Below are 26,302 nucleotides of genomic sequence, written 5' to 3'. Positions count from 1 at the left end.
ACACCATATCGGAAAGTAAAAAGAATCTACAATAAAAAAAAAAAAACATTACTTTGCAGATTTACACACCATAAAATTAAATAAAGTCTGAGATCGGTTTCTAATTTAGCATCTGGGTTGGAATGAAAACCTGCTGCAGCTCTCCAGAACCGACATTGCTTATCCCTGCTTTAAGCCATAATGTTGCTCCTTCAGTCCCAATTCCTGACTCTGTCACGTTACATTGCCTGTGCTCACACTAAACTGAGTTTCAAAATATCTACATTTGTTCTTTGCACCAAAATATACGACTTCTGTCTGCAGCTTCCTAAAATTCAAACAGCAATAAAACATAAATAACATGTTGCAAGAAACCGTATATAATCAATAGTGTAATAAAATCATTACGGCCTTTGAGAGCCTTTTTGTAGACAGGCTACATGAAATATTTAACTAACCGCGTTGAGTGAAACAAAGTAAACAGTTTAGAGTAAAGAGAAGCCCGTAATGCACGTGTCTGATTAGAAATACAAGAATGTAATTAGTCTAATTAGATTTGGTAGACGATTCGGATGGAAGCCTCCGATGAAATCCTTAGTATCAACGGAGGATCCTCGGACTAACGCTGGTTGTAGTGTCGTCCTTGGTCTCCAAACTTGCTTCTAAATGTCCTCGCATCCGTAAACGCACTAGTCGAAAAGGTAAAACGGGTGGCGAGGGCAGGTTTACAGAGCTTCTATTCTCACATCTTCGTGAGTAACTGATTTACACGATGTCCGTTTCAATGCCTCACTGCTTATAATGTACTCGGTCGGTGGGAATTGCCATTTGTGTAATTTGTTCGACAAGCGGACACGTATTATCTCCAATGTTCTATTTAAAGCGCTGTGGCTATACCTGTTCCCACGAGTCCTCTATAAAAGCGACTGCAATTTGCAGGTTGACGTACTTTTGTGGCCGGGCTGGGTCAGGATTTTTGTCAGCCACTGCGCAATGTTTCACGTGCATCATCAAAGCGGGAGAAAAAAAAAATTCTAATTTCGCCATCCGCGAATACATTGAACTTTAACGACAGTCTGTGTGTGTTAGGCACGTCGACCAGGATTTTTTAGCATGGAGTTACAAGTAAATGATACCTTATTGCAGTCATATTTTTCGTTATTATTCACAGTCGTAAACCTTAAAGTTGATTTTTTTAAAGGCGTTCTCCGAGTATTAGGACTTTTTAAATCCCATTATCAATATGGCGACATCCCTAACAATGCATTCTCGTGACTAAAACAGAGCGCAGTGTCTGCCATTGTACAGCACCCCTGTAGTAATTAGGCCCAGCAGAGTAGAATCTTTTTGCCAGTGACGGAGATTCGAACCGTTAACCTTCGGAATTCCAGCGCAGATCCATAGCCTCACAACTAATTTGAACGTTACCTTTTCACACTACCTCGGGAGTTTTTGTCTATTTACTTCGTTTGGGCTCTTGTTCAGAAAGCGGACGCCACTTGGTTCTTTCACAATAATTTAACATTAGGTATATAAGTGGGTTTCATATTTCTGTTATTTTAGCCCTAAAATTGTGACTTAACATCAGGGACCTATTTTATTGACCTTCAGGTTAATGTTTGGGAGAGGGGATGGTCGTCTCAAGTGGCGTCCGCTTTCTGAACAAGACCCCTTCGTTTGTTTTACGACAGAATCTAATTTTACTGAATCGCGTTACTTTTTTTTTTTTTTTTGATCGTCGATGTGAAAGATCCAAAATTGTTGTATCGTATTAAGAACGCAGCCTTGTTTTCAGTATTTGTTGTGGATCGCTACAGGAGTGCCCGTTTATCATTAAATTACGTGTACAAAAGACCAAGCGTAAAACCATTTCAGCTGCCATTGATTCAAGCGCTCATTTCGACTGTTGCGGAGAAACGTGACCTGACTTAAGTACCGCCCTATTTTTCTGATCTCTTTAAAATGTTTCTAGCACATTCGTGTCACGTGCTAGGCTCCAGCACAATCATGTTTCAAGTTGTATATTGGTATAAAGTCTCGGTTATACACTTACAAAAATCGCTATAATATTTAACTACCATGACAATCCCACAACACAGCGTTTAAAGGTTCTACAAGTGACTTTACCAACAGCCCACTTCCTCCGCCCACCACACTGGTGCGAGCATTTATATATCGCAGGTTCGCAGAAATTGCGCAGCGTGTAAAGCGAATATTACGAGGTGAAGTCATGAGTGTCGTTGAGGTAAGTTACTATGGTGCATTTATTCGGTTGATTGAACAGCCAAGACAAGTTGGTTTTCACATACGCCTGGGAGTTACAGGACTTCTAATTGCCGCATTTTTTTTTTAATCGCTTCGAAGTCCCGAGTGGGCTTCCATTTGAAAGTTGGCATTCGAAATTTTTCAACTGGCATACTCGCAAGCACGTAACGTCTAAAGTGATTTTTACCGTTAAGCATTTCAGCTTAGTTTATAAATTGTTTTACATGACAAATTACGCATCCCTGTTTAAATTAAAATACTATGGTTTCAAAACCAAGCTCGCTCATTCGGGCGTAACTAGTGGTTTATGCGTCCCGCATAGGAATTACGCCGCTGCTCTAAGAAATAAACTCGTGTGACAACCGTTCAGTAGGTTGGTCGGTATGGAAAAATTGTCACACATGTGGCTAAATCAAATGTACATGAAATTCTTACATTTAATCCACATGACGGATGCATCACTTATTACCTCTACCCAGTAGTTTCCTAAAGATCTTTCTCAACTACTGGGCACGTGTTAATTCAAGATGCGCGCCACCTCCCAAACCGAGGCTTTGTCTGGATTTGCTACGATGTGTTTGATAGATGGAATAACCTCCTTTTGCTTGGTCACGTTGTTTCCCATAAACTGTGGCACTCGTGTAAGAACGTATATAAAGCACATTCTTGATGCTTTTAGTATGGAACAAAATTCGCACTTGACGCTTTTCGCATTGCTTAAACGAGTGCGCACTTCAGAGCTGTACAACCTCTGCCTCGTTTTGGCCGCACGGCTCGTGCTCGTGGCTTAGTTATTTCCCTCCTCTTCGAATTGTTTCGCTTTGTCCACTGCAGCATTTTATGTATTGGCTTATTCACTCATTTGGGCAAAATTATGGCAGTATTGCGTGTACGAAAAAAATGGTTGCGCAGTACACTATTTGTTAACGTCGTGTTACGTGTGCTTTCTGTTTTTGTTCAGTGCCAAACGTTTGCTTTGTTCGAAATCGGGAGGATTTCTTACTTTGTTTCAATCACCAATTGGTTCGGCTGCGTTTCGTACTGCCAGTTTTCAAGCGCACTAAACAGATCCGTAACGATCCCGGGGGATGACATGGACTCCCCACCACCCCCAGTGGGTTCGACAGTAGTAGACTATGCAGGAATATTTCGAAATAAAGTGAATACGAAGGTGAAATGTGACAAAAAAAACAATGCAATGCGAAATTAAATACATTTGTTACGATTTTTTTGCTGCTTATATAAAGTTGTTCGTAATATTCCACCAGACGCAACACGAAATGCGCCTTAATTTAAAAACTGTTATTCAGTGTCACATTTTACAGTAGTTTTATTTGCGCATTTAATTTTGCCGATATTTTTCTGTTTTCTTGTACGACTCGTACGAAACTTTAAGGCAGTGGTTCCCAACCTTTTTTTTTTTTTTTGCCATGCCCCTCCTCGGCCTCTTTAAAACCACGATGCCCCCCCAACCCCGGTAACAAATACCTTATTCTTATTACCAATTCAAAAAGTGAACTCCTGCTGACGTGGAGGAAGCCCATAATGTTCTTTGGAAGCTTTAGACCAAATTAATGACATGGAAACAAAAGAGGGAAAGGATAGCTGAAGCACTGAAAAAGAAATCACGAAGTAATTAAGATATATAACAAAGAGACATGATATTCATAAAAAAAACTAATGACAGCTTTTTCTGTAATATTTTTATAAGGTCATTTTATATTGCAGAATGTTATCGTTGTTAAAATTCATATTTTAATGGTGGTAACGATTTCTAATTAGATAAACCCAAGCCGGTTGTAAAATCATAAATTAAAGGGTTCTTCACCATCCCTTCTATGTTTATATAAACGTCTCTGTAAAAAATATTTTTTCTATCATTTTTAACGGTGAATTTGTTTTTTCATTTTATAAATTGTTTAATGTCCCTAAATTCTCCTCGAATTGCCTCCCTAAAAAATGAAATTGCCACCGCCACGCTGGGAATCGCCGCATTAAGGGGATTTAAAACCCTCTGTCTTCGTTTTAACATTCATGTACGAGTCGCTTGAAACTACAGGGAACCAAACCCGTCGATTTGATATGCAGTAACAACTCGCCTGAAATTTCAAGGGAATGCGTTCCCCGTACTGCCCGCGCTCTTCGATCTACAATACCAAGTGCCTTCCAGTCTCCGTGGCTACAGCCGGCAGCTCAGTTCGTCAACTGCCGTCCGATCGTTTGCGCGAGGCTGAATCGGGTGCCAGGGTTGCTTTAAATAACTGATAATTTGTCATTTTTTCATGCGGATCGTATATTTGTACCCATGTGCGCGTTTTTAAATGTTGCTGCCGTTTTTAATACTCGGTTTTGACCACGACTCCTTATGCCGCTGCCGTAGATATTCAGCCATGTTGTAGAGGCGCATCCATTTCACTTGCGACAGAATACCTCAGAACTGCACCGCCGCGTAAATTCAAGGCAAGAAGAAGCCTGCAAACAGACAGGAAAGGACCACACTTCACACCTTTTATGTGTGTTTTAATTATTACTAGTTTGTATTGTCTACTTCCAGTCAGCTCCGTCAAAATAGAAATACAGGCAAAACGGCTTTTTTAATTGATATTTTTATCTGTGTAAATGTATTAGTCAAAATATTTAGTAAAGTTTTGTTTGTTTTGATGACATGTAGCAATTTACTCTCAAGTCCTGATACAGCTGTCTGGTTCATTTATTTGGCTATCCTGTATTTTACATGTGTGCCAATTTTTTTTTTTTATTCCAGTATGTTAATTAAAATTGGACAGGATTGTATTTGAAGTACATACGCAGAGTGCAGAATTGACAGTCATATTGGTCATGGTTATCAGAGTAATTGCTGTACATTTAAATAAAATTATAAACATCTCTTAAGCAAGCTTGTCTCTTTTCTAAGTATTTTAGCCCAACAGTTGGATGAGGTTTTGTTCCCTGCTTTGCCAATAGTAGACTTTTGGATGTGAAGTGTATTATAATATTGCTGTCAACTCTTCTCCCAAGTGGTCTGCTGTGTTGGTCCCAAGTGTTGCTACAAGGGTATTTTGAGGGTGGGCTGCAGTTCTCTATCTCCTGCTTTCCTTCTGCTATGCAGTGCCACTGGCAGCCATGCACGCCCAAGCCATCACACTGCCCGACTCCACCGTGTTTTACAGATGATGTGCTATGCTTTGGATAATGAGCTGTTCCACGCCATCTCCATACTTTTTTCTTTCCATCATTCTGGTAGAGGTTGATCTTGGTTTCATCTGTCCAAAGAATGTTTTTCCAGAACTCTGCTGGCTTTTTTACGAGATGTTCTTTAGCAAAGTCCAATCTAGCCTTTCTATTCTTGAGGCTTATGAGTGGCTTGCACCTTGCAGTGCACCCTCTGTATTTACTTTCATGCAGTCTTCTCTTTATGGTAGACTTGGATATCGATACGCCGACCAAGCCCTGGAGAGTGTTGTTCACTTGGCTAGCTGTTGTGAAGGGGTTTCTCTTCACCATGGAAATGATTCTGCGATCATCCACCACTGTTGTCTTCCATTGACGTCCAGGTTGTTTGTGTTGCTGAGTGCTTGCTTTCTTTCTTTCTCAGGGTGTACCAAACTGTAGATTTTGCCACTCGTAATATTGTAGCAATTTCTCGGATGGGTTTTTTCTGTTTTCGCAGCTTAAGGACGGCTTCTTTCACTTGCATGGAGAGCTCCTTTGACTGCATGTTGTCTGTTCACAGCAAAATCTTCCACATGCAAGCACCACACCTCAAATCAACTCCAGGCCTTTTATCTGCTTAACTGATAAGGACATCATGACAGACTTGAACACACCTGCCCATGAAATAGCCTTTGAGTCAATTGTCCAATTACTTTTGAGCCCCTGAAATGAAGGGATTGTGTTAAAAAAAAAATGCTTTAGTTGCCTCACATTTTTATGTAATCGTTTTGTTCAACCCACTGAATTAAAGCTAAAAGTCTGCACTTCGACTGCATCTGAGTTTCATTTAAAATTCATTGTGGTAATGTACAGAACCAAAATTAGAAAAAAGTTGTCTCTGTCCAAATATTAATGGACCTAACTGTATAATATGTGTGTGTGAATTGTGCTTAAAGGAGATTTTAACATTCCTGCTGTGTTTGCACAGTTTCTGAACTTGCATTAGTGGCATAAAGGAATACCAGGAAGGTCAGTGCACATGAATTCAGTTTATAATTTAATTGTAGAGCCAACTAGCAACTGACAGGCTTTACACACATCGAGTAAAGACCGGCTATTTCCTGTTTATCCATCCATCATCCAACTGGCTATATCCTAAAACAGGGTCATGGGGGTCTGCTGGAGCCAATCTCAGCCAGCAACTGCTAAAAAATAAAACTGGTGCGTCACTAAAGTGGTTGATGTTCTTGGCAAACAAGGGGTCCAGATTTGGTCGCCACTGTTAATGTTGAGCCTTGGTGTGCTTTTCGGATTCCATTGTATGTCTTCTGTGTGAAGAGTGAACAATTGAATTGTTCATCCAGACGCCAGTGAAATATATGAAGTGTGGTCAAGATGTATGGCAGGAAAATGTAACCTCGTTTGAGTTGTAGGCGTCTGACTAACTACAAACTCCGGTCAAGTTTTTCCTTCATGTACATTATTTTCAAAATTATCAGAATGAGATGTTTGGAGAGAATAATTATTACCTAACCAAAAAATATTGATGGCCTAAATCAGTGTTTTCCAACCTCGGTCCTTGGGGCACACTGGCTGCAGGTTTTTGATCCAACCAACTTCTGTTTTTAATTGGACTCCTGGGCTAATTAAGTGATTTTATTTCTCAAGTTCTGTGTTTTGGTCTATCTATCTATCTATACACAGTAGTACCTCTGGTCACGAACGTAATTTCCCCATAAGATTGTATGTAAATACAATTAATCTGCACCAGACCATACGATCTGTTTGTATCTATCTATCTAAATATATATTTTAAGTACAAAAATAGTTAATTACAGTATACCATAGAATGCACAGTGTAATAGTAAACTAAATGTAAAAACATTGAATAACACTGAGAAAACCTTGGAAAAATAGAGAAAACTAACATTGTAAGAGTTTGCACTAGACCCTTACGAACCGCTCGCTGTAAACTTTTTTTTTTTTTTTTTTTAATGAGTTTTAAGCACAGGGAAAAAAATTAAATGCCACTTCTCTTGCGAAACTTTTCAAATCATCTTCTACTGGCTTTAAATTCCTCACCTTTGCCACTCGAAGGATTTTTTTTTTCAGCAAATCGCCATGAATCTTCCTGGCTTTCTCGCATATGATCGCCTCGCTTACGCTATCCCCTGCTAGGTGCTTCTCGTTCAGCCACAGTTTATCCACCTCTTCCAGCACTTGAGGCCTCTGCTTAGTTAACATTGTAACTCCTTTTGCAACATCAGCTCTTTGTTTAGGCCCTGTATACGCAAACAAAAGAAAATGGAAAACGGAGAATGGGAAATCAATGGCGCTTACGAACACGCATAGGGAAACTGGCCGCCAGTGTTTTTGTTCGCCACCAGAGCGTGTGGTTGTGAACAGATGCAAACTTTTTTGGTTGTAACGCGATTTGTACGTGTTTGGAAACTTTCATGACCAGAGGTTCTACTTTGTGTGTGTATATACATACACACACACCTAGTGCTGGGCGATATGGAAAAATCATATATCACGATATGGATTATTTTATATCACAATAACGATATATATCACGATATACCACCCACAATAAAGTACGTTTCCAGTTATTCTCTGAAAAGTTTGACAAAAATATCATTGCATACTTTTTTTTGCAACTTTATTTTGAAGTGACATTTAACTGAACTGTCACAAAACCACAAGATGGAGTTTCTTTGCGAAAAAGTTCATTTTTATTCTTGATTATCACTTTTATATAAAGGGTAGAGTATGCATTGCATAGCGACAAGACATTCATTCATTTGTCATAGCCTATTTAATGCAATATTTTCTTTAGTAATTGATAAAATTAGGTTAGAAACGATAGAAGAGAAATAGGACGATAGACACTTTTCTATCGTCCCCACGATCTATATCGTCATATCGCCCAGCACCACACACACCAAGCAGTTATATGGGAATAATGTATTTTTTTCTTTTTAACAATATTTTCATCTTGATTTTCAGTCTGCTTTTGTAGGTGATCTAATTGTTTCATTAATCCACTATTTATTAGTTAGTGGACCTGACGCTAAAGTAGTTGCAGCCTTTCATGATTCAGTGATGTTTGCCTGCATGTCTGCTCTGCTCATTTTTAATTGTCATTAATACAACAAAGAGGAAAAACTGCACAGAGAAAGGGCAAAATAAAACGAAGTAAAGGAGAATGAAGCATTTAAATCTATGGCAACAGCAGAAATATTTCTAAATGTCTTATAAATGTACAAATCATGCTGCTGTGCTTTTCTGAATGTCGAATAAAAGAAAAATAATCCCAGCTAAGTAAATGAGCTCAGTGCTTATCAGGTGTCACTGATTGGGAATCTGGTTGGAACAAAAACCTGCAGCCGCAGTGGGCCCCCCAGGACTGAGGTTGGGAAACACTGGCCTAAATATTGTATTGCCCCTTTTTAAGTCGTGGCCACGTTCTTCGTGAAACTGTCTGTTTGGCAGGAACAGTTCAGCTGTAGAAGTGAAATGAAAAGACCCGAGTGATTGACGTAATAATAAAGACTTGCCTACAGAGAATGAAGATTTGACAAATTTTAAAAAGTTGTAGAGAGCCGGAGCTTCAAACTCTTGCACTTACACCTGCAGAAAAGGGGGCACTGCAAACCTGTCCTTGTAAAGAGTGGTCCTTTTGTTGGGCCGTAAATACCCAGAAATCGTCTTCGGTCACCACACGTTCCATTTAAGCAGCGGCATTCCCGTCCAATTCCTTTTTAATGGAAAAGGTTTTGAATTTACTTTGTCATTCAGACTATACAACAAGGAGTGCACGGTTGAATTGAATTGAGTTTTGCCATCAAATGGTTGCCCGTCTCAGGGGTGTGACCCTAAATCTTTTTTTTTTTTTCTTCTTCTTCTTTCTCCCTCCAATCAGGATGAAAGCTTTGAATTCATGAAAAGGAGCAGTTTGGAGTCTTTGGAGGCCTGGTTGCAGACCACTGGTATCTCTCTAACCCAAGTCAATGGCCAAAGAAAATATGGGGGGCCTCCACCTGGTAAGAATTCTTGCACTTCTGCTTCTCTGCAAGGTGTTGTGTTTGCTATGGTCACCTGCTGTTTTGGTCAGAATCGGGCTCCTCTGATTATTCCATATTCTGCCATTTTCTGTTTGCCTTCCACGTCATGATTAGTAAATCTTTGGTTAGTTGGGGGGAAATGCATGTTAATCATTGGTTCCCACTGTACTGCTTTGTCTATTTTGTTGTATCTTCAAGCTCAAAAAGTGATAAATTTAAGGAATATACATTTTCTCTCTTCAGATTTGTTTACATGCATGTCCCATTTTCTGTGGGTGAAAGTGGCAGTATCTCGAACGTGTATTATTTGCATTTTGCTGCCTTTCAATATCTAAAGCAAAAATGGCAGAACATGTGCAGCAGTTGGCACCAGGCAGCACTGAACCCTGGATGTGACCAACCAGTCCGTCATGGTTCACGTGCACCCACGCTTAATCACAACACCATAATTCTAATGGGACAGGTTTAATGTCTGACCAAAATATTCCCATATCCATGTATCCACCCAATTTTGGAAATCTGCTTAGCAACCATCCTCGGGACAGGAGTGTCCTGCCATTTTACAGAATCGTAAATGTGCTTACAGCAGGTTGTCATAGGTCTGGTTGTTTGCTGAACCCACAGAGAGATGGGGATTGTTGGGAGACAGAAAAGGGCCAGGAGTTGATAAACGCAGACATAATCCTAATGTAGACGGGCAGAGAGTCAAAGCTGGAAGATCGTAAATGAAAAGCCACAAAAGAGAATCAAACGAGAGAACCAATATGAAAGTGTAACCAAAAACCTGACACTAGAGCTAGGGAAGCACAAATTAAGTTTTTTTTAGGGCTGATACTGTGCACCGATGTCCAGTTATTAGAATTGGCCAATTCTAATACAGTGGAACCTCGGGTCACGAACATCTCTGAATACGTAGAAATCGGGTTACGACCAAAAAGTTCACCAAACTTTTGCATCTTTTCATGACCACACGCTCTGGTGACGAACAAGCCAGTTTCCCTTCCGGTGATTTCCACACGTGTTCAGTCTCTCCCAGTACAGTGCCTTGTTCTCGGTCAGACGTGCATCACGCAGAGGGATTTTACCTCAAAACTGTAATCTCCTCTCCACCCAGTTTCCTCCTCACTTCCTTCATGCCAGAACTCGACTCCTGCAAGGTTAGTTTTATTGGCTGTTTATTTGTTTTTGTATAAATTATGGATTTTTCAAATGTTCATTTTTTTCCCTGTGCTTAAAACTCATTAAAAAAAAAAAAGTGTTTACAGCGAGCAGTACATAAGGCTATAGCGTGAATTCTTGTAGTGTTACTTTTCTCTGATCAAGGTTTTCTCAGTGTTATTCAGTGTTTTTACATTTAGTTTACTATTACACTGTGCATTTTATGGTATAATTAACTATTTTTGTGCTTAAAAATCTTTTTTTTTTTAATTTACATACAGCTTGTAGGGTCCGGAACGGATTAATTGTACCGTGTATCTTCTAGTAGTGGCTGGCTTCTTATTGACACCCGTTTCCAATAAACGCCAGGTTTGAAGAGATGTCGCGACAAATAGACGCCGGTCTCTAATAGTAGCCGGTCTCCTTTAAGCTCCGATCTGTAGTAAACGCCGATCTCCAATGACCCACCGCCTTTTTCGTATGCTAATCCTCTTTTCGTACCACCTGGGCTACCGCCCTCCTGCAGTGACATATACGGTAAGTACCTTTTCGTGTCAAAAATGTTTTGTCGTCGAATGCTATCGAGGAAGCGAGAAAGTCAAAAAGAAATTTCTTTGTGTACATTTTGCCCTTTCGTCTCCACGTCAATCATAACCCCACACGGAGTGCAGAGGTGGTGGGAAGAACATGAAATTGCCATCTTCGACACGTTAATCCTGATCAAACTGATTACTGCACGACAACAAGCAATGGGAGTACCTGTATTGCCATCACAAGAAGAGGAAGATGAAGAAGAACTCGCAAATAACGAAGCAATCATTACCTATTCAGATGACGAGTAGATGGTAAGTACTGTACTTTATTGTATCTTAGCCAGTCTTTTGTCGTAATGTATACGTATATGCGTGAGTTTGGAGCCTATTGCATTTCCTTATGTTTCACAGGGGACTTGTCGGGCTGATGAGTGCTTTTGTGCGAAATTCGGACTGGTGCAGGCCAGTGCTGGTGGCATCATTGGCAAGAAAGTGGACGTCTACCATACCTGTTTTTCATGCTTACGGTAGTACCGTACTGCTGTACTGATAATTTCATTAAATCCTGAAATGTTCATCCGGTGGTGTTGCCTACATTTTGTGACCGTAAATACGGTACCATACCGTATTTTACTGCCAAATGAACCCCGTTTACCCATCACCATTCCGTCTGTGAGGCGAATAATAGCCGGTCTCTTTTAAACGCCGGGCCATCCGAATAATTTTTTGAATAAACACCGGGGCTACTATTGGAAGATATACGGTATTTATGTACAATCCTATGGGGGGAAATTACTTAGGGTTGCAACCAAAGTTTTGTAACGAATTACGGTCATGACCCGAGGTTCCAGTGTGTCTTTTTTTTTTTTTAAATTTATAAAAATCTTTTTTACACTAAGCTCCATTTAGAAGTCTAATGTTCGATATTAAAGCTGTGGTTTTTTTTTTTTTTTTTTTTTTGTAAAAAATTCTGTAGGCTTCTTGTTCAGCAACCACAAAAATACTAAAATAAGTGAAATCCCTTTTAAAAACTCTTTCCTAAACTAAACATTTACCCATAATATACAAGCCATAAAAGAAAAGAAGTTCTTGTCATAATTACAAGCAGCTATTTTAGTAAAATGTTCATGTCTATCAAGATATTAGACAAACATGCTTAACGCTTTTAAATGTAAAATCGGCATTTTGCTGTTAAGGCAACAAGCTTGTTGTTTACTAAGCAGCAAGACCAAGTTGTTTTTTATAAAGAGGTTCTTCTTTATTGCCGCACCAAAGAGCCTCTATGTCAGGTCACAAGTTTTTTCTTCCCCAGCCCTTTTGAGATCAGCTAATTTACGAATCGCCAAATGAGTCGTCTGGGGTGAAAGTTGGCTGATCAGTCAGAGTATTACTAACTAATGCCTACTTGTAAATGACGCTAATTATGCTAAGAGTGATAGAGATTTCAATGTTGTACATCCTCTATGGAATAACTTAAACTGAACACCCCCTATCCTATTTTAAATGTTGATTCCTCAACATTATCAGTGCAGTGATCACCTAAAAACTAGAACGCTCTGATCAGGGTTTTCAGGCCGATACTGATCACAGATGCAGCCCCCCAACATGTAACAATCAGGCAATGCCAATTTTATGATTTTTTTTTTTTTCTTTTTCCTTATCACTTTAAAAAGCATTTTATACTAACCTGCATAACCACACAAATAGAAGTCCTATGTCTTATATTAGAATGTATTTTTGTACTTAAACTTTAGACCACAGGTGTTAACTGTTAATTTATTATTAACAAAATGAAATTCTGTAGGCTTATTGTCCTGGGACCATGAAATGCTAACATTTTTCCTTGAAATGCATACTTTAAAAAAAAAAAAAAAGTGTACAAAAAGATTTATCCATAATGCATGAATAAAATGTTTCTCATGATTACAAGCTGTAATAGTTTTTTTTTCTGTAATGTACCTATCTGAAACGAGCCTTACTTAAAAAACCGTAGTTTTCACCATTTCCCGAATAACAAAAAATACATTCTTACACAATCATGTAATTGATAATTGGCAATTAAACGGTGTAAATAATGCAGGCACTTTTTAATCATTTTAAATCATTAATTGCACTACAGCTTTTTGGTGTTGATATCTATCTATAATGCTTGTGATTTTTGATTTATTTTAACGAAAGCTGCCCCCCTAGTTTCAGACATTCTATCTCCTCTCCTCTTCAAATTCATTCCAGTTTTTCATTGGGTTGTCCTGGCTTTGCCCCTGGGGTTCAGCTGAGACTTGGAACATTGGGCTTCTGTTTAAACATGGCCCCTTTTTGTCAAGTCTCCAAGGGAATACACACAAAGTGGTAAAACAAAGGTAGACGTAGAATGGGTTGTGCCAATATCAAATGTTTTGAAAGGGGCGGTAGGTCCTTTTGATGACTCTTTAACACTAGAATCCCTGAAGCCTACAAAAAAATTTGCGATCCCGGCCCATCTTAAGTCCCTTCGCACCTCTCCATCAGCGTCTTTTGTGTTGTAAATGCCTCGATCAGCAGAAGCAGCCTGCTGTCCCATCCCCTGCCTTGACAGAGCTCAAATCTCCCAGCTCAAGCCAGTGCTCTGCGTGTGAGGTGCCTGTATTTGTATAGGTAAGTAATACAGTATATTGTTATTTGGAACACATGCATTTCATGTGTGTTCTGTGTCTACAAAGAACTGGGTAAGTGTAGAATGAAAGGAAATGCAAGGCAAGCTGAACACATACCTAAACCGTTTCCATGTTATACTAATAATGACATGAAGTGTATAATGTGTGGAGACTTAAGTCAAAATATCAAATAAGCATGTGTGCCTTTATTTGAGAATATAACCCCAAAAAAAAAAGCATTCTTAAGACTGGTCCATCGGAACTGAATGAATTGAATGACTAAAATAAATCGCCTCTGGATGATGCTCTCGAACAAAAATGGAAAGCAGTTGAATTATTGACTTGCCTCCTGTCCTTTATATTCATAACCACACCTGAAGTACCTTGGGATTTTTCTAGCGTTCTCCTGTAAGACTACATGGGTGAATTGATCTTCTGCTTGTACAAATCTAAGACGCCTTAACAAGTATGAGGCAGATTCTCTTATAAACTTTAGTTTTATAAGTCTCTCTCCGTGCATTCTTTTTATTGATATTGTGTGAAACACAATGTTCACCAATGAATAAGCCGTTACTGGGCTGGACTCCTGACCATGGTGGAGAAGGAAGTTCGGTCTTCAATTCAAATCCTTTGGCACGTCTGAGCGTGTGTCATTGTGTGTTCCATTTGCTTTCACAAGAGATTATTTTAGTAAAAAATGTATGTGTTTGGAACCCTGCGAGGACGTAACCTACTAAAGTACATTTTTGGGTGGAGTATTCTTTTAATGAATAGATGGGTTCATTTTATATTTATTATAAATGCTGAAGTATCATGACTATCACAGTGAAGGCTATTGGGTGCTACCTCAACAACAGGAGGAGAAACCTCTCTGACACCCAATGCCTCTAGTGATGGGTCGTTCTTGAACGATTCGTTCATTTTGAACGAATCTTTAATGTGACTCGGGAAGAACGAGTCGTCTCGTGGGAGTGATTCGTTCAGTCGCGCATGCGCATTTGCGCAACTTCCTATAGTTTCTGTATTGGAATTGATTCACCTGTTTCGAGTCTTGGGGTTTTTCGAGTCGTTCGTTCATCATTTGACAGCCCCATAAGCTTAACCTAGTATGCAGTCTGAGCCGGAAACAGAATTGATTAGTTCATCTCTCGAGTCTTTGGGTTCGAGTCGTTCGTTCATCATGTGACAGCCCCATAAGCTTAACCTATGCCGTCTGAGCCGGAAAGAGAATTGAACGAAATGACTCGAAAAATGATTCGTTCATTTTGCTGAACGAGACTCAAAGATCTGAGTCAGTAAAATGATCCGAACTTCCCATCACTAAAAGCCTCCCAAAGTTGGAGGGGGTGGCGAAACCAGGTTTGACCAGAATTCTCAAAAGCCACCACTGTGGCTTTGCTTGCCACAATTTGTGTCAAATATATTACCTTGGCAATAAGCAGTCTTAACTCTGTAAATTGTGTTTTGACAGATTATACTGGGAAGCCCCCCATATTTGGCTGCGAGGTTTTCATCAGCCGATTCCCAAGGGATGTCTATGAGGATAAACTCCTACCGCTCTTCCAGCAGGTGGGTGTCCTCTATGAATTCCGCCTCATGATGAATTTCAGTGGACAGAACCGTGGATTTGCCTATGCCAAGTACACCACACCTGAAGCTGCAGATGCTGCTGTGTTACTCTTGAACAATTACCCACTGACCAAAGAGTACCAGATCAGCGTGGTCAAGAGCACAGAGAAACGACACCTCAATTTGATTGATCTCCCTTGCAACATGGAGGAGAAGCAGCTTCTCTGCTTTCTCAAATCCATCTCTCCCGGGGTGGAGAAGTTGTATCTAAATGTGGGTTCCCGAGACAAGCTGAAGATGACCGCTGTGGTGGAGTACAAGTCTCATTATGCCGCCTCCATGGCCAAAAAAGTCCTGAGTGAAGGTAATGCCTTTTTTTTGGTGTTTTTTTTATACTTTCCTCAACCCCACACCATTTAGGTTCCCATGTTATAGGTCTACAAAGCAAGCATCCAAATTGCATTTTGTAACCAAATGAACAAATATGCTTGTGATTCACTGGAATTTTCAAGGATCTCAGTTTAATGGTACAATTAGTCTGTGATTAGTAAAAAGCGTGTATTACTGTATGCGGTTGTAACTCTAATGGAATGGTTGGTTGACTGTAGTACAGTAGAGTTCCCCAGCTTGAAGGCAAATTTCAGTAATTTAACTCCTTGGACATTACGGCACCATCTTGGAAGGGTAGGCCATAACGAATCTAGTGAGGGAAATGGTTAATTAAAGAAGACGTTCAATGTCCTAGGTAGGAATTGACCTCCAAATGCATTCTTGAAAGATGAGCATGCCAACATCACACTACCATCAAAGGCCAAACAAATGGTAAAAACTGGACTTGTTTGCTTAGCGGACCCTTTTGTTCAGAGTGATTTGGTGGTGGATCGGTAAGAAAATTTCAACTTTGGCACCGATACCTGCTTTCACACCTCAAAACAACATGGCAGTCAAAAAGGGATAATGACCCATGCCCAAATGCACGACTCCTTGCTCCACTGTATGTCCTCGTGAGAAGCTTGTCCCCTTTCCTCCGCCTTCATATAAATGTACAAGCTGTGTAAGCCCGTGTTACAAAAAGCCCGGGGTCCTAAAAACTATTGAAATCGCCAGAAAACTAATTAAAATGTAGAAATGTCAGGGAAGTAAAAGGAACAACTCTAGGCATCTCTCTCCTAGGAGGATTCGATTTGCCAACGTGCTAACATCGCTTGTGCGTTAGCAGCGGGAGGAAAAGTAAAAGGGATACCGTTTTGCTGATTTTGGCGGCTAAGCGACTTTGTCTTTCTTCTGACGTTTTCGTTTTGCTGACATGCTGGCCTCGCTTGTGTTATTAGCGGCTAAGGGAGTTTTCTGTTTCCTCTGAGGTGGAGCCCTTACCCCGACTCCACCCCTCGCCTCCAGACACACACACACACACACTTCCATGCGTATACAGGGTGGTCCAGATCTAATTATGCAGATCCAGATCATCTGGATAACTTTGATTTATGTGGGAACGATTCCAGTTCGGCATGAAGACGATTCTTCATGTCGTCAGTTCGCACACTTCTCGATGGTCCGGGATTTTTCGGGTAATTTTCTGTGTAATAAACTTAAGTTATAGCGTAATGAACGTTGTATAATTAGATCTGGACCACCCTATATATAATTTTTTTTCCACTTCTTTAGAAAAATAGTGGGAGTTCAGGGTGTTGCTTGTAGATGGGTGCAAAGGCTCAGATACTGGACACCAGTTACAATGTGAGGTACCATATCAGAACTGACTGAAGTTAAGAGCAGCCCTAGGCCAGTAAGCTTAACGTGCATCACAGGAAAATTTAATGGAAGGAATCATCAAGGATAAGATTGAGTGGCATGTGACAAGTTCCTGGAGTCTTTCTGAACTGTCAGGATGGGCTCAGAAGAGGGAGGTCATGTTTTACTAACATACTGGAATTCTATGAGGAAGCAACAAAAGGATCAAAGTGGAGCTTCATGATATTATTTATCTGGACTTTCAGAGGTTATTTGATAAGGTGCCACATGAGAGGCTGGGCATCAAACTAAAAAAAGTGGCAGTTCAGGGTGAAGTTTTTAGGTGGGTGCAGAACTGGCTCAGACACAGAAAGCAGAGGGTGATGGTGCGAGGAACCTCACCAGGACTGGCAGAGGATAAAAGAGTGGTGTCCAAAGGGGTCCGTGCTGGGGCCGCTGCCATTTTTAATATATACAGTGGGGCCTCATATTTCATACAATTATAACCTCCAATGTATGAATGCTAAATTCAAGAGAAATATGATCCGTAGTTTGAATGTTTCGATGTTCGAACTTGTGCGCATTTTGGGGAGGGAGCAGAAACAGATGGCGCTTCTGCGGCAAAAGTAAATGTCATCAGTTGTGTACAGTCTTAGTGTTTGTACACCAGCTGTTGATGACCTACAGGCAACGCTCGATAGCTGTCTCCGAAATGAGCGAGTGAAGCCAGATCTCTGTGATTCGCAGAATGCCCCTGTCCTTGATGATCTTACTCACTGCAACCTGTACCTTCAGTTCGTCCATCTTATTTGCGAGGGATCTTGTGTTGGTGAGAAAAATACTAGGAAGAGTCGGCTTGTGTGGCCACTTCTGTAGTCTTGCCAACCCCGCTTCTGCCTCCGTCTCCTACCTGTGGGGATGTTAATCCATGGGGAGCTCGGACCCATGATTATGTCTGCCGGGATATCATGGAAGCAGAGCAGGCTCCAGACATTCTTCAGACCAGCAGAATGTCAGACGAACAGCAACACTAGCACAAAAGGACAAAGTGCTGAAAGGAAGAGCTCCAAGCTGTTGCGTCTATGTGTACTTCCGTATATTTCACTTTATTATACAGTATTTTCATGTTTTAAACTAACTTGGGACATTTACTTGATGTTTTTAACCCTTAAACCCCTGGATGCCAAATAATTTTTTGCTGCACTTTTTAAGGAAATGTCACAATTCACCAAGAAAAAGTGAAATTGTAATGGAACATTTCCTCCCAATGCAAAGAGCATCACAATAACTGCAACACTGATCATTTTAGACCAGGGGTGGGCAAATTCAGTCCTGGAGGGCTGCAGTGGTTGCAGGTTTTTGTTGCAACCCAGTTGCTTAATTAATAACCAATCCTTGTCAATTATTTAATTTCAGGGCTTGTTAGTGCTTTAACTCTGCCTTGTCAAGTCATTCTCATATCCTAGATTTTTTTTCCTTTCTAAGGATATCATCCAAATGATTTGAAGTCTAAAACAGATGACTTCTTCTCAGTGCTTCACTTTCCTTCTAAGTATTTAATTAAACCCAATAATGCATGATAAATACACACAGGTGTAAACGGAAACAAGCTAAATGGAGAAATGCTGGTCTCTTTTGTCATTTGCATCTTATTGCTAATAAGGAGCAATTAAAAACCAAGACTACAGCTGTTTAAGACTAAGCAATAAGGGTTCAAAATCTTAATAAGCGAGACAACTAAAGTGAAGCAGAAGTGTTACTTGAGCAATAATTGCTTCTTATTAAGCAATTGGGTTGGAACAAAAACCTGCAGCCACTGCTGCCCTCCAGGACTGAAACTGCCCACCCCTGTTTTAGACCCTGCCAATGAACTATTAAAAACTATTAAAAAAAACTACTGCAACAGTCTATTATTATATGTACAAAGTGCAACTGAGGGCATTGATGAAATTCAGTAAATCACTGAGCCAGCTGCAGCACACACAGGCAAACGCTGATGCTTGTGGGCGAGTCTTCTGCAGCGGCTGAACCCCAAGGAGATGGTGATGCGGATTTGCTAGGGGGCGCCAGTGGGCACAAGCTGGCTGCTCAACAAATGTATGGCACTGGGTGATCAGCTCTGGCGTGCTGGCAAACTGCACTGGGAAGTGCCTAAGCCGGTTTAAGGGTTAAGTTGTGTATTTGCTGTTTAAGTTTATCGAAATGGGTATTGTTTAGTGTCTGGGAACAGATTAATTCACTTTCCATTATTTCTAATGGGGGGGGGAGGGGAGGAATTGATTCAGAGTTCAAACGGCCTTCTGAAACGAATTTAGGTTCACAAAGTATGAGGCACCACTGTGTAAATGATTTGGATAGCAATACAAGTAACAAGCTGGTTAAGTTCGCAGATGATACTAAGCTACAGTAGGTGGATTGGCAGATAATCTGTTGAATTGTTCCAAAGGGACTTGAAGTTTAATGACAGTCAATCCAAAATAGTACACACAGGAAGTAAAAATGTTGGGTATGAATACACGATGGAAACTGAAAATCAAGAGTACACCTCATGAGAAAGATTTAGGCCAGCGTTTCCCAAACTCGGTCCTGGGGACCCCCTGTGGCTGCAGGTTTTTGTGACACCACCTGATAACACGGATCTCACTTAATGAGCTGTTTGGTTTTTGTTTTTTTTTTTCTTTTATTCGACATTCAGAAAAGCACAGCAGCATGATTTGTACATTTTTATAAGACATTTAGAAATATTTCTGCTTTTGCTATAGATTTAAATGCTTAATTCTCTTTTGTTGATTTCATTATACTTTGCCCTTTCTCTGTGCAGTTCCCCTTCGTTGTATCTTAATAATGACAATTTAAAAACGAGCATAACAGACACGCTGCAACTACTATAGAGTCAGACACACTAATTAGTAAATAGTGGATTAATTAAATTGGAACACCTTGAAAGGTACAATGAAAATACTGTTAAAATGAAAAAATACATTATTCCTATATCACAGCTTGGTACATTTTAATATTTTTGTTAGCAAACTTTAGTTTTCTAATTTCTATTTTGTTCCCTAAACACACAACTTGGGAAACATCAGTTCACTTAATTAGCCCAGGAGTTCAATAAAAAACAGAAGCTGGTTGGAACAAAAACCTGCGGCTGTCCCCAGGATCGAGTTTGGGAAACACGGATTTAGAAGATGTAGTGGACTCGACACTGTCAACTGCCAGACAGGACTCAGAAGCCATTAACAATTACCAGAGCCTACGAAAAAACTTGTAGATCTGTCCCACCTTTTAAGTCACTTCTTAAAACCATTCTCTCCTCTCCGCCAGCGTCTTTTGTTCTAAATGTGCTGATAAAGAAAAGTTCCATCCGCCCACCGACTTAGAACGTGCAGAAACTTCTCTCAGCTCATGCCTTGATTGATTATCTGGGAGTGAAGTGGAGTTTGAGTGGAAGTAATAGATTGTTATTTGGAATACACGCATTTCATGTGTGTTCTGTTTCTACAGTAATCGGTGTAAACACATTTTTAAAAGTGAAACGTTTTTCATATTGTAGTAATAAATGACAAAATGTAGGCATAAACTATATTATATATGAAGCCTGAAGTCCAAATATCAAATTAACAGTTTCACAAAAGGTACAAATATAACAGAACAAGTATGCTTTTATTCAAAAATATAACTGCAGAAAAAAGCCGCCTTAGCATCACACATTGACACATACTTCTCACAACTGCCATGGTAGCGTAATGGTGTCAGCTGCTGACTAGTAATCAAAAAAGGTCAGCAGTTTGATCCCGCACGATTCTCTCTTGAGAAGTAAACTGCTCTTATTCTTACTATTTGAAAATAAAAACATACACACTGAAATCAAATGGAACAGCCAGTGTAATTTATGATACTTGTAAAGGTTAGTTTTTTTTTTGTTTTGTTTTGTTTAATTCACTTTTCATTCTCAGTCGTGTTCAAGATCCTTCCCTACCTTCCCAATCTGACACTGCTGTTTTCACATAAAGAAGCGCTATACTGTAGCTCTGCAGCGTACTTGTGACTGCATTCTCGTACCAATGCTTGTGAACTGCAGTGCCTGCGTGCACTTTTCATTACATTACACGTCTATTTTTTTGAGCATACCCGTGTCGCTTAAACACAGGAACATATGTTGGTGTACAAGTATAACAAAACAAGTGCACTTTAATTCTAAACTATAAGTGAAGAAAAAATAAAGCAAGTTACAGTAGGCGGATGATACGACAGCTTGCGTGGTGCAATGCTAAGAACTGCTGATTTCCGATCCGTGCTATTTTGAGAGGATCGTGAACATGACTGAGAGAATGGAACTGAATTAAAAAAAAAGCTAACCTTTACAATTATCATGCATTTACACTGGCTCTTACAGACTGACTGAAATCAAATGTATGTTTTTATTCTAAAATAGTTCAGTACATGCAATATTATTTGAAAACGAACAGCGTCAGATCGGATTTGAATACACGCAGACGCTCTTACAGAAGGCGTCAGCTTATTCAGTGCAGCAGTTTCAACGCACAGTACGTGCAATATTATCTGAAACTGAACAGCGTTAGATCAGGCGCATATTCAAACCTGATCTGACGCTGTTTGTTTTCAAGTAATATTGCATGTACTGTGCGATGATGTTTTTACATATCACATCTTTCATCTTGCGCTTTGTAATCAGTGACTGCGTGTTTTTTCCCCTGATCTTGCCAGTTTGCACATGTTGCTGTATGGTGCTGTTTCTTTTGTACTCCAGGATATGCAGAGGACAGAATAGTACAGAGCAGCAAGTTCAGCGCTATATGCAATCAGACAGACAGACAGGCAGAGAAGGCACTAGATATATAAATAAACAGGGAAGGCACTGTATAATAGATGTATAAAAAACAGCTAAGGGGATAGATATATAGATAGGCAGACAGGGAAGCTCCTATATAATAATAAAATTACTGTTATTACCATATAGATAGGCAGGCAGAACGGCAAAGGTTATTTATTTTTAACTATTTTAGAATAAAAATATACATTTGATTTCAGTCAGTCTGTAAGAGCTAATGTAAATGCATGATAATTGTAAAGGTTAGCTTTTTTTTTTTTTTAATTCAGTTCCATTCTCTGTCGCTTTCACGATCCCCCCCCTCTCTATCTGACACTGCTGTTTTCACATAAAAACGCGCTATAGCTCAAATGTGATTTATTTGGAGACGCGCTATACTCGAATGTTATTTATATAGGGAAGTACGTACAGTGTCAGGTGCTCATTCAGTGTAATAGGAACCATAGCACAGAGAGGTGTGTGCACTGCAACAAGTACACATGTCGTGAATGTAGGAAGGGTGTGTGGGAATTGTTAATATTTGAATGTGATGATTTTATACAGCACGGATCGGAATTCGGCAGTTCTTAGCATTGCACCACGCAAGCTGTCGTATCAACCGCCTACTGTAACTTGCTTTATTTTTTCTTCAATTATAGTTTAGAATTAAAGTGCACTTGTTTTGTTATACTTGTACACCAACATATGTTCCTGTGTTTAAGCGACACGGGTATGCTCAAAAAAATAGACGTGTACTGCCATGAAAAGTGCACGCAGGCACTGCAGTTCACAAGCATTGGTACGAGAATGCAGTCACAAGTACGCTGCAGAGCTACAGTACAGCGCATCTTTATGTGAAAACAGCAGTGTCAGATTGGGGAGGATCTTGAACACGACTGAGAGAATGAAAAGTGAATTAAACAAAAAAAAAAAAAACTAACCTTTACAAGTATCATAAATTACACTGGTTGTTCCATTTGATTTCAGTGTATATGTTTTTATTTTCAAATAGTAAGAATAAGAGCAGTTTACTTCTCAAGAGAGAATCGTGCGGGATCAAACTCCTGATACGCTACCATGGCAGTTGTGATAAGTATGTGTCAATGTGTGATGCTAAGGCGGCTTTTTTTCTGCAGTGTTATTTTTGAATAAAAGCATACTTGTTCTGTTATATTTGTACCTTTTGTGAAACTGTTAATTTGATATTTGGACTTCAGGCTTCATACATTATATAGTTTATGCCTACATTTTGTCATTTACTACTACAATATGAAAAACGTTTCACTTTTAAAAATGTGTTTACACAGATTACTGTAGAAACCGAACACACGTGAAATGTGTGTATTCCAAATAACGATCTATTATTTCCACTCTAAAACTCCACTTCACTCCCAGATAATCAATCAAGGCATGAGCTGAGAGAAGTTTCTGCACGTTTTAAGTCGGTGGGCGGATGGATTAGCCGGCTACTTGCAACTTTTCTTTATCAGCACATTTAGAACAAAAGACGCTGGCGGAGAGGTGAGAATGGTTTTAAGAAGTGATTTAAAGGTGCGATGGATCTACGAGTTTTTTCGTAGGCTCTGGTAATTCTAGTGTTTAAGAAGGCTAACAGAATGTCAGGTTATATAGCGCCCTCATGTATGAAGCACAAGTCACTGGAGGTTCTTCTCCAGCTTTTGTAACACACTGGTGAGGCCTCATCTGGAGTATTGGATGCAATTTTGGTCTCTAGGCTACAAAAAGGACAAAACCGCACTAGAAAAAGGTCCAGTGAAGAGCGATTAGGCTGATTCCAGTGTTGAAGGGACTGAGTTAGGAGGAAAAATTTAAAGAGCTGAGCCTTTTAGGTTTATGCAAATTGAGATTAAGAGGAGACCTGATTGAAGTATTTAAATTATGAAGGGAATTAGCCCACTGGATTGAGACTGACTTTAAAATGAGTTCATCAAGAACACAGGAACACTGTTGGAAATTTAAGGGTAAATTTTACACAAACATCAGCCACAGACACATGGAATAAGTGACCATGTAGAGTGGTAGACAGTAGGAGTTTAGGGACTTTCAAAACTCGACATTTTTATTTTGGAAGAATCAAGTGGATAGGACTGGTGCGCATTGTTGAGATGATTGTTCTCATCTAGATTGCTTTAACGTTCTAAAGCACATATTACAAAATAGACAAACAGAATTGAGTAAAAAAAATCGGTACGAGGGACTGTTTTGGAACAAGAGTTAGAGGACAAAGTAATTGGTCATCACAGGTGAAAAATTTCTAACCCGTGGCTTAGAAAAGCCAACCTGAGCATAAAAGAACAAAAAAAAAAATTGGCCTACAGACTGAGGTGTACAGGTTGTTCATAAAAGGTGCATTTATAAATCTAATACACAATTGGCAAGTGTAGCATTGGGAAAGAGTCTCAGCAGCTGAAAGAAAATGCTCGTGGGCACAGATGACCGCTGCCATCCCTCTATTTCCCTGGAGTTCCAAATTCTCCCAGTTCCTTGCTTCAAGAACCTTAGCCAGCTTAATAAAAGGATAAATGTCTTGTGTGTCCATCCAGGTGCTAACGCCTCTGCCATTCTAATAGATGGCACACCACAAACAGTAACACGGCTTTAATGATTCCCATACCCAAATGGCATATAACAGACGTATGCCCTTCAGACTGCACTGCAAACATGAATGCTCAGGTCTACGTTGATTACTTTAATTGTTACCCCATGATGCTTTGTGAGGTCAGCGTGACATCACAGAGCTTTAACCCAATCTGCACTACCTGGCCATCCTTCTTGCATGCAAAACTAATTTTGGTGTTGGGTTTATGAAAAATCTGTTTTTCTTGGTTGTAGATGCGACATAACATTGTATTTATTTATTACTGTTTTCACTTTCTAACTCCTTAGGATTTCTAAAGCGGTTTGATTTTCCAGTTGTTGTTAAATGGAAGCGGCAGAATATCCAGACCGAGGTCAGTAAAGATTCTTCAGACCTGGCTAACAATGGAACTACCAGTCAGCCAAAGTTGAAAAAGAAACTTGCCCGTCTGCCACCTAATGTCATCAATTGCCTGGAAAATAAGTTATGTCCAACCTTGCCTTCAGAATGTCCCAAGTCAGAGTACATGCAAAATGAACGTGCTCAAGTGCCTCTCCGCCAGATTCTAAAGCCGATTGGCATCGATCCAGTTGCCTATCTCCGAGACCTCTGCTTTGCCTGTAACATGAAAGCACCACTGTACTGCACCAAGTTGCAGTTTATTAGTCCAGATGGCTATCAATATTTCACCTATCAGGTGTCCATTCCTGGCCTCCTGTTCCCTTTCACTGGAACTGTGGCCATCCTTCCTGGTTCCTTGGCAACAGTTGAGAAGGAGGTACAGGCTGCGGCGGCCTCTTTCATCCTCCGAGAGTTGGGCATTTACAAATGAGAGGCGCGCGCTTTTTCTTTTTTTTTTTTTTTCCCCTAAACCCCAACCCCATTTCCCCAACCGGTTCAGAAGTTTTAAGTTTGGTTTAATACTATAATATCAAAGGATAAGTTTTATATTTTTTAAGAAATGTTCCTTGTTTTATATATAAAAAAAAAAGTAATAATGGAAAGCTATTCATGATGGGCCAAGGGACTGAAGAAATGAACATGTTCAGTTTTGTTGAAAAATGATGTTATGTAATTGTTTCCAGAAATTGTGGTTGAAAACAAATGTTGCACTTCGATGAGGTTTTTTTTTTTATTATTATTATTTTTGCTAATGAATATGAAAATAAACCATGAGCATTTAAAGTATATGTTGTATGTATATAAAAAAAAAATTGGATTTGGTTTGGCACAAATGACAGCACTGAATTTGAATTTTGTAAAAACAAAGTAGATGCACGATTATGGAAAAAGGAGATTTTTTTGCTTGTGTTATTTAAGATTTAACTTCGTGTAATGTTTTGTTAAAGGTAATAAAACTGAATGTGCTTCTGAATTAATCTGGCTTATCTCTTCATCAGCAAGGACTTGTTAGAATAGGGGAATAAAAGTCATTTCCGATTTTTATCCCTTTACAAGTTTGATGTACAAAGCATCTCCCATCAAAAGATGGCAACTCTGTGTAGTTCTTCAGTGCACCCGTCCCTGTTGGTTATGGCGTCCTGCCTTAATTAAGGGGACGTGGTGGTAGCATCAAGATGACCTTTTCAGTGATTAACGCTGGTGAATGAAGATTTCTACTTGCTGAACCCTTCTGGTGTATCTTAATGCAGCGTTTTCTCAACCTTAAAAAGTATTTGCGACCCGAGTTTTCATAAGTTTTAATCGCGCCCCCCTAACATTTTTTTTTGAAAGGAGCCCACTAATACTAATTTGTTCGTTTTTTTTTTTTTTAATTAATGATA

General features: G+C 39.6%; 1 protein-coding gene across 4 annotated transcripts; it reads left to right on the top strand.

Moving 5' to 3' along the window:
- Positions 1-536: 536 nt before the first annotated feature.
- dnd1 (DND microRNA-mediated repression inhibitor 1) lies at positions 537-25,897 on the top strand. 4 transcript variants are annotated; one of them, XM_039776115.1, is made up of 4 exons: positions 537-680; positions 9,323-9,443; positions 15,260-15,721; positions 24,827-25,897. In XM_039776115.1, exons 2-4 carry the CDS (start codon positions 9,341-9,343, stop codon positions 25,348-25,350), a joined length of 1,089 nt encoding a protein of 362 aa, XP_039632049.1. In that variant the 5' UTR covers positions 537-680; positions 9,323-9,340; the 3' UTR covers positions 25,351-25,897. The 4 variants fall into 4 exon arrangements, with proteins under 4 accessions (XP_039632049.1, XP_039632050.1, XP_039632047.1 ...); XM_039776116.1 differs by lacking the exon at positions 537-680 and adding an exon at positions 686-731; XM_039776113.1 differs by lacking the exon at positions 537-680 and adding an exon at positions 824-1,104.
- Positions 25,898-26,302: the final 405 nt, after the last annotated feature.

Source organism: Polypterus senegalus, chromosome 13, assembly GCF_016835505.1.
Source record: "Polypterus senegalus isolate Bchr_013 chromosome 13, ASM1683550v1, whole genome shotgun sequence".
NCBI lineage: Eukaryota > Metazoa > Chordata > Cladistia > Polypteriformes > Polypteridae > Polypterus > Polypterus senegalus.
The sequence above is the reverse complement of the archived record's forward strand: the minus strand, read 5'-3'. Positions and strand labels throughout refer to the sequence as shown.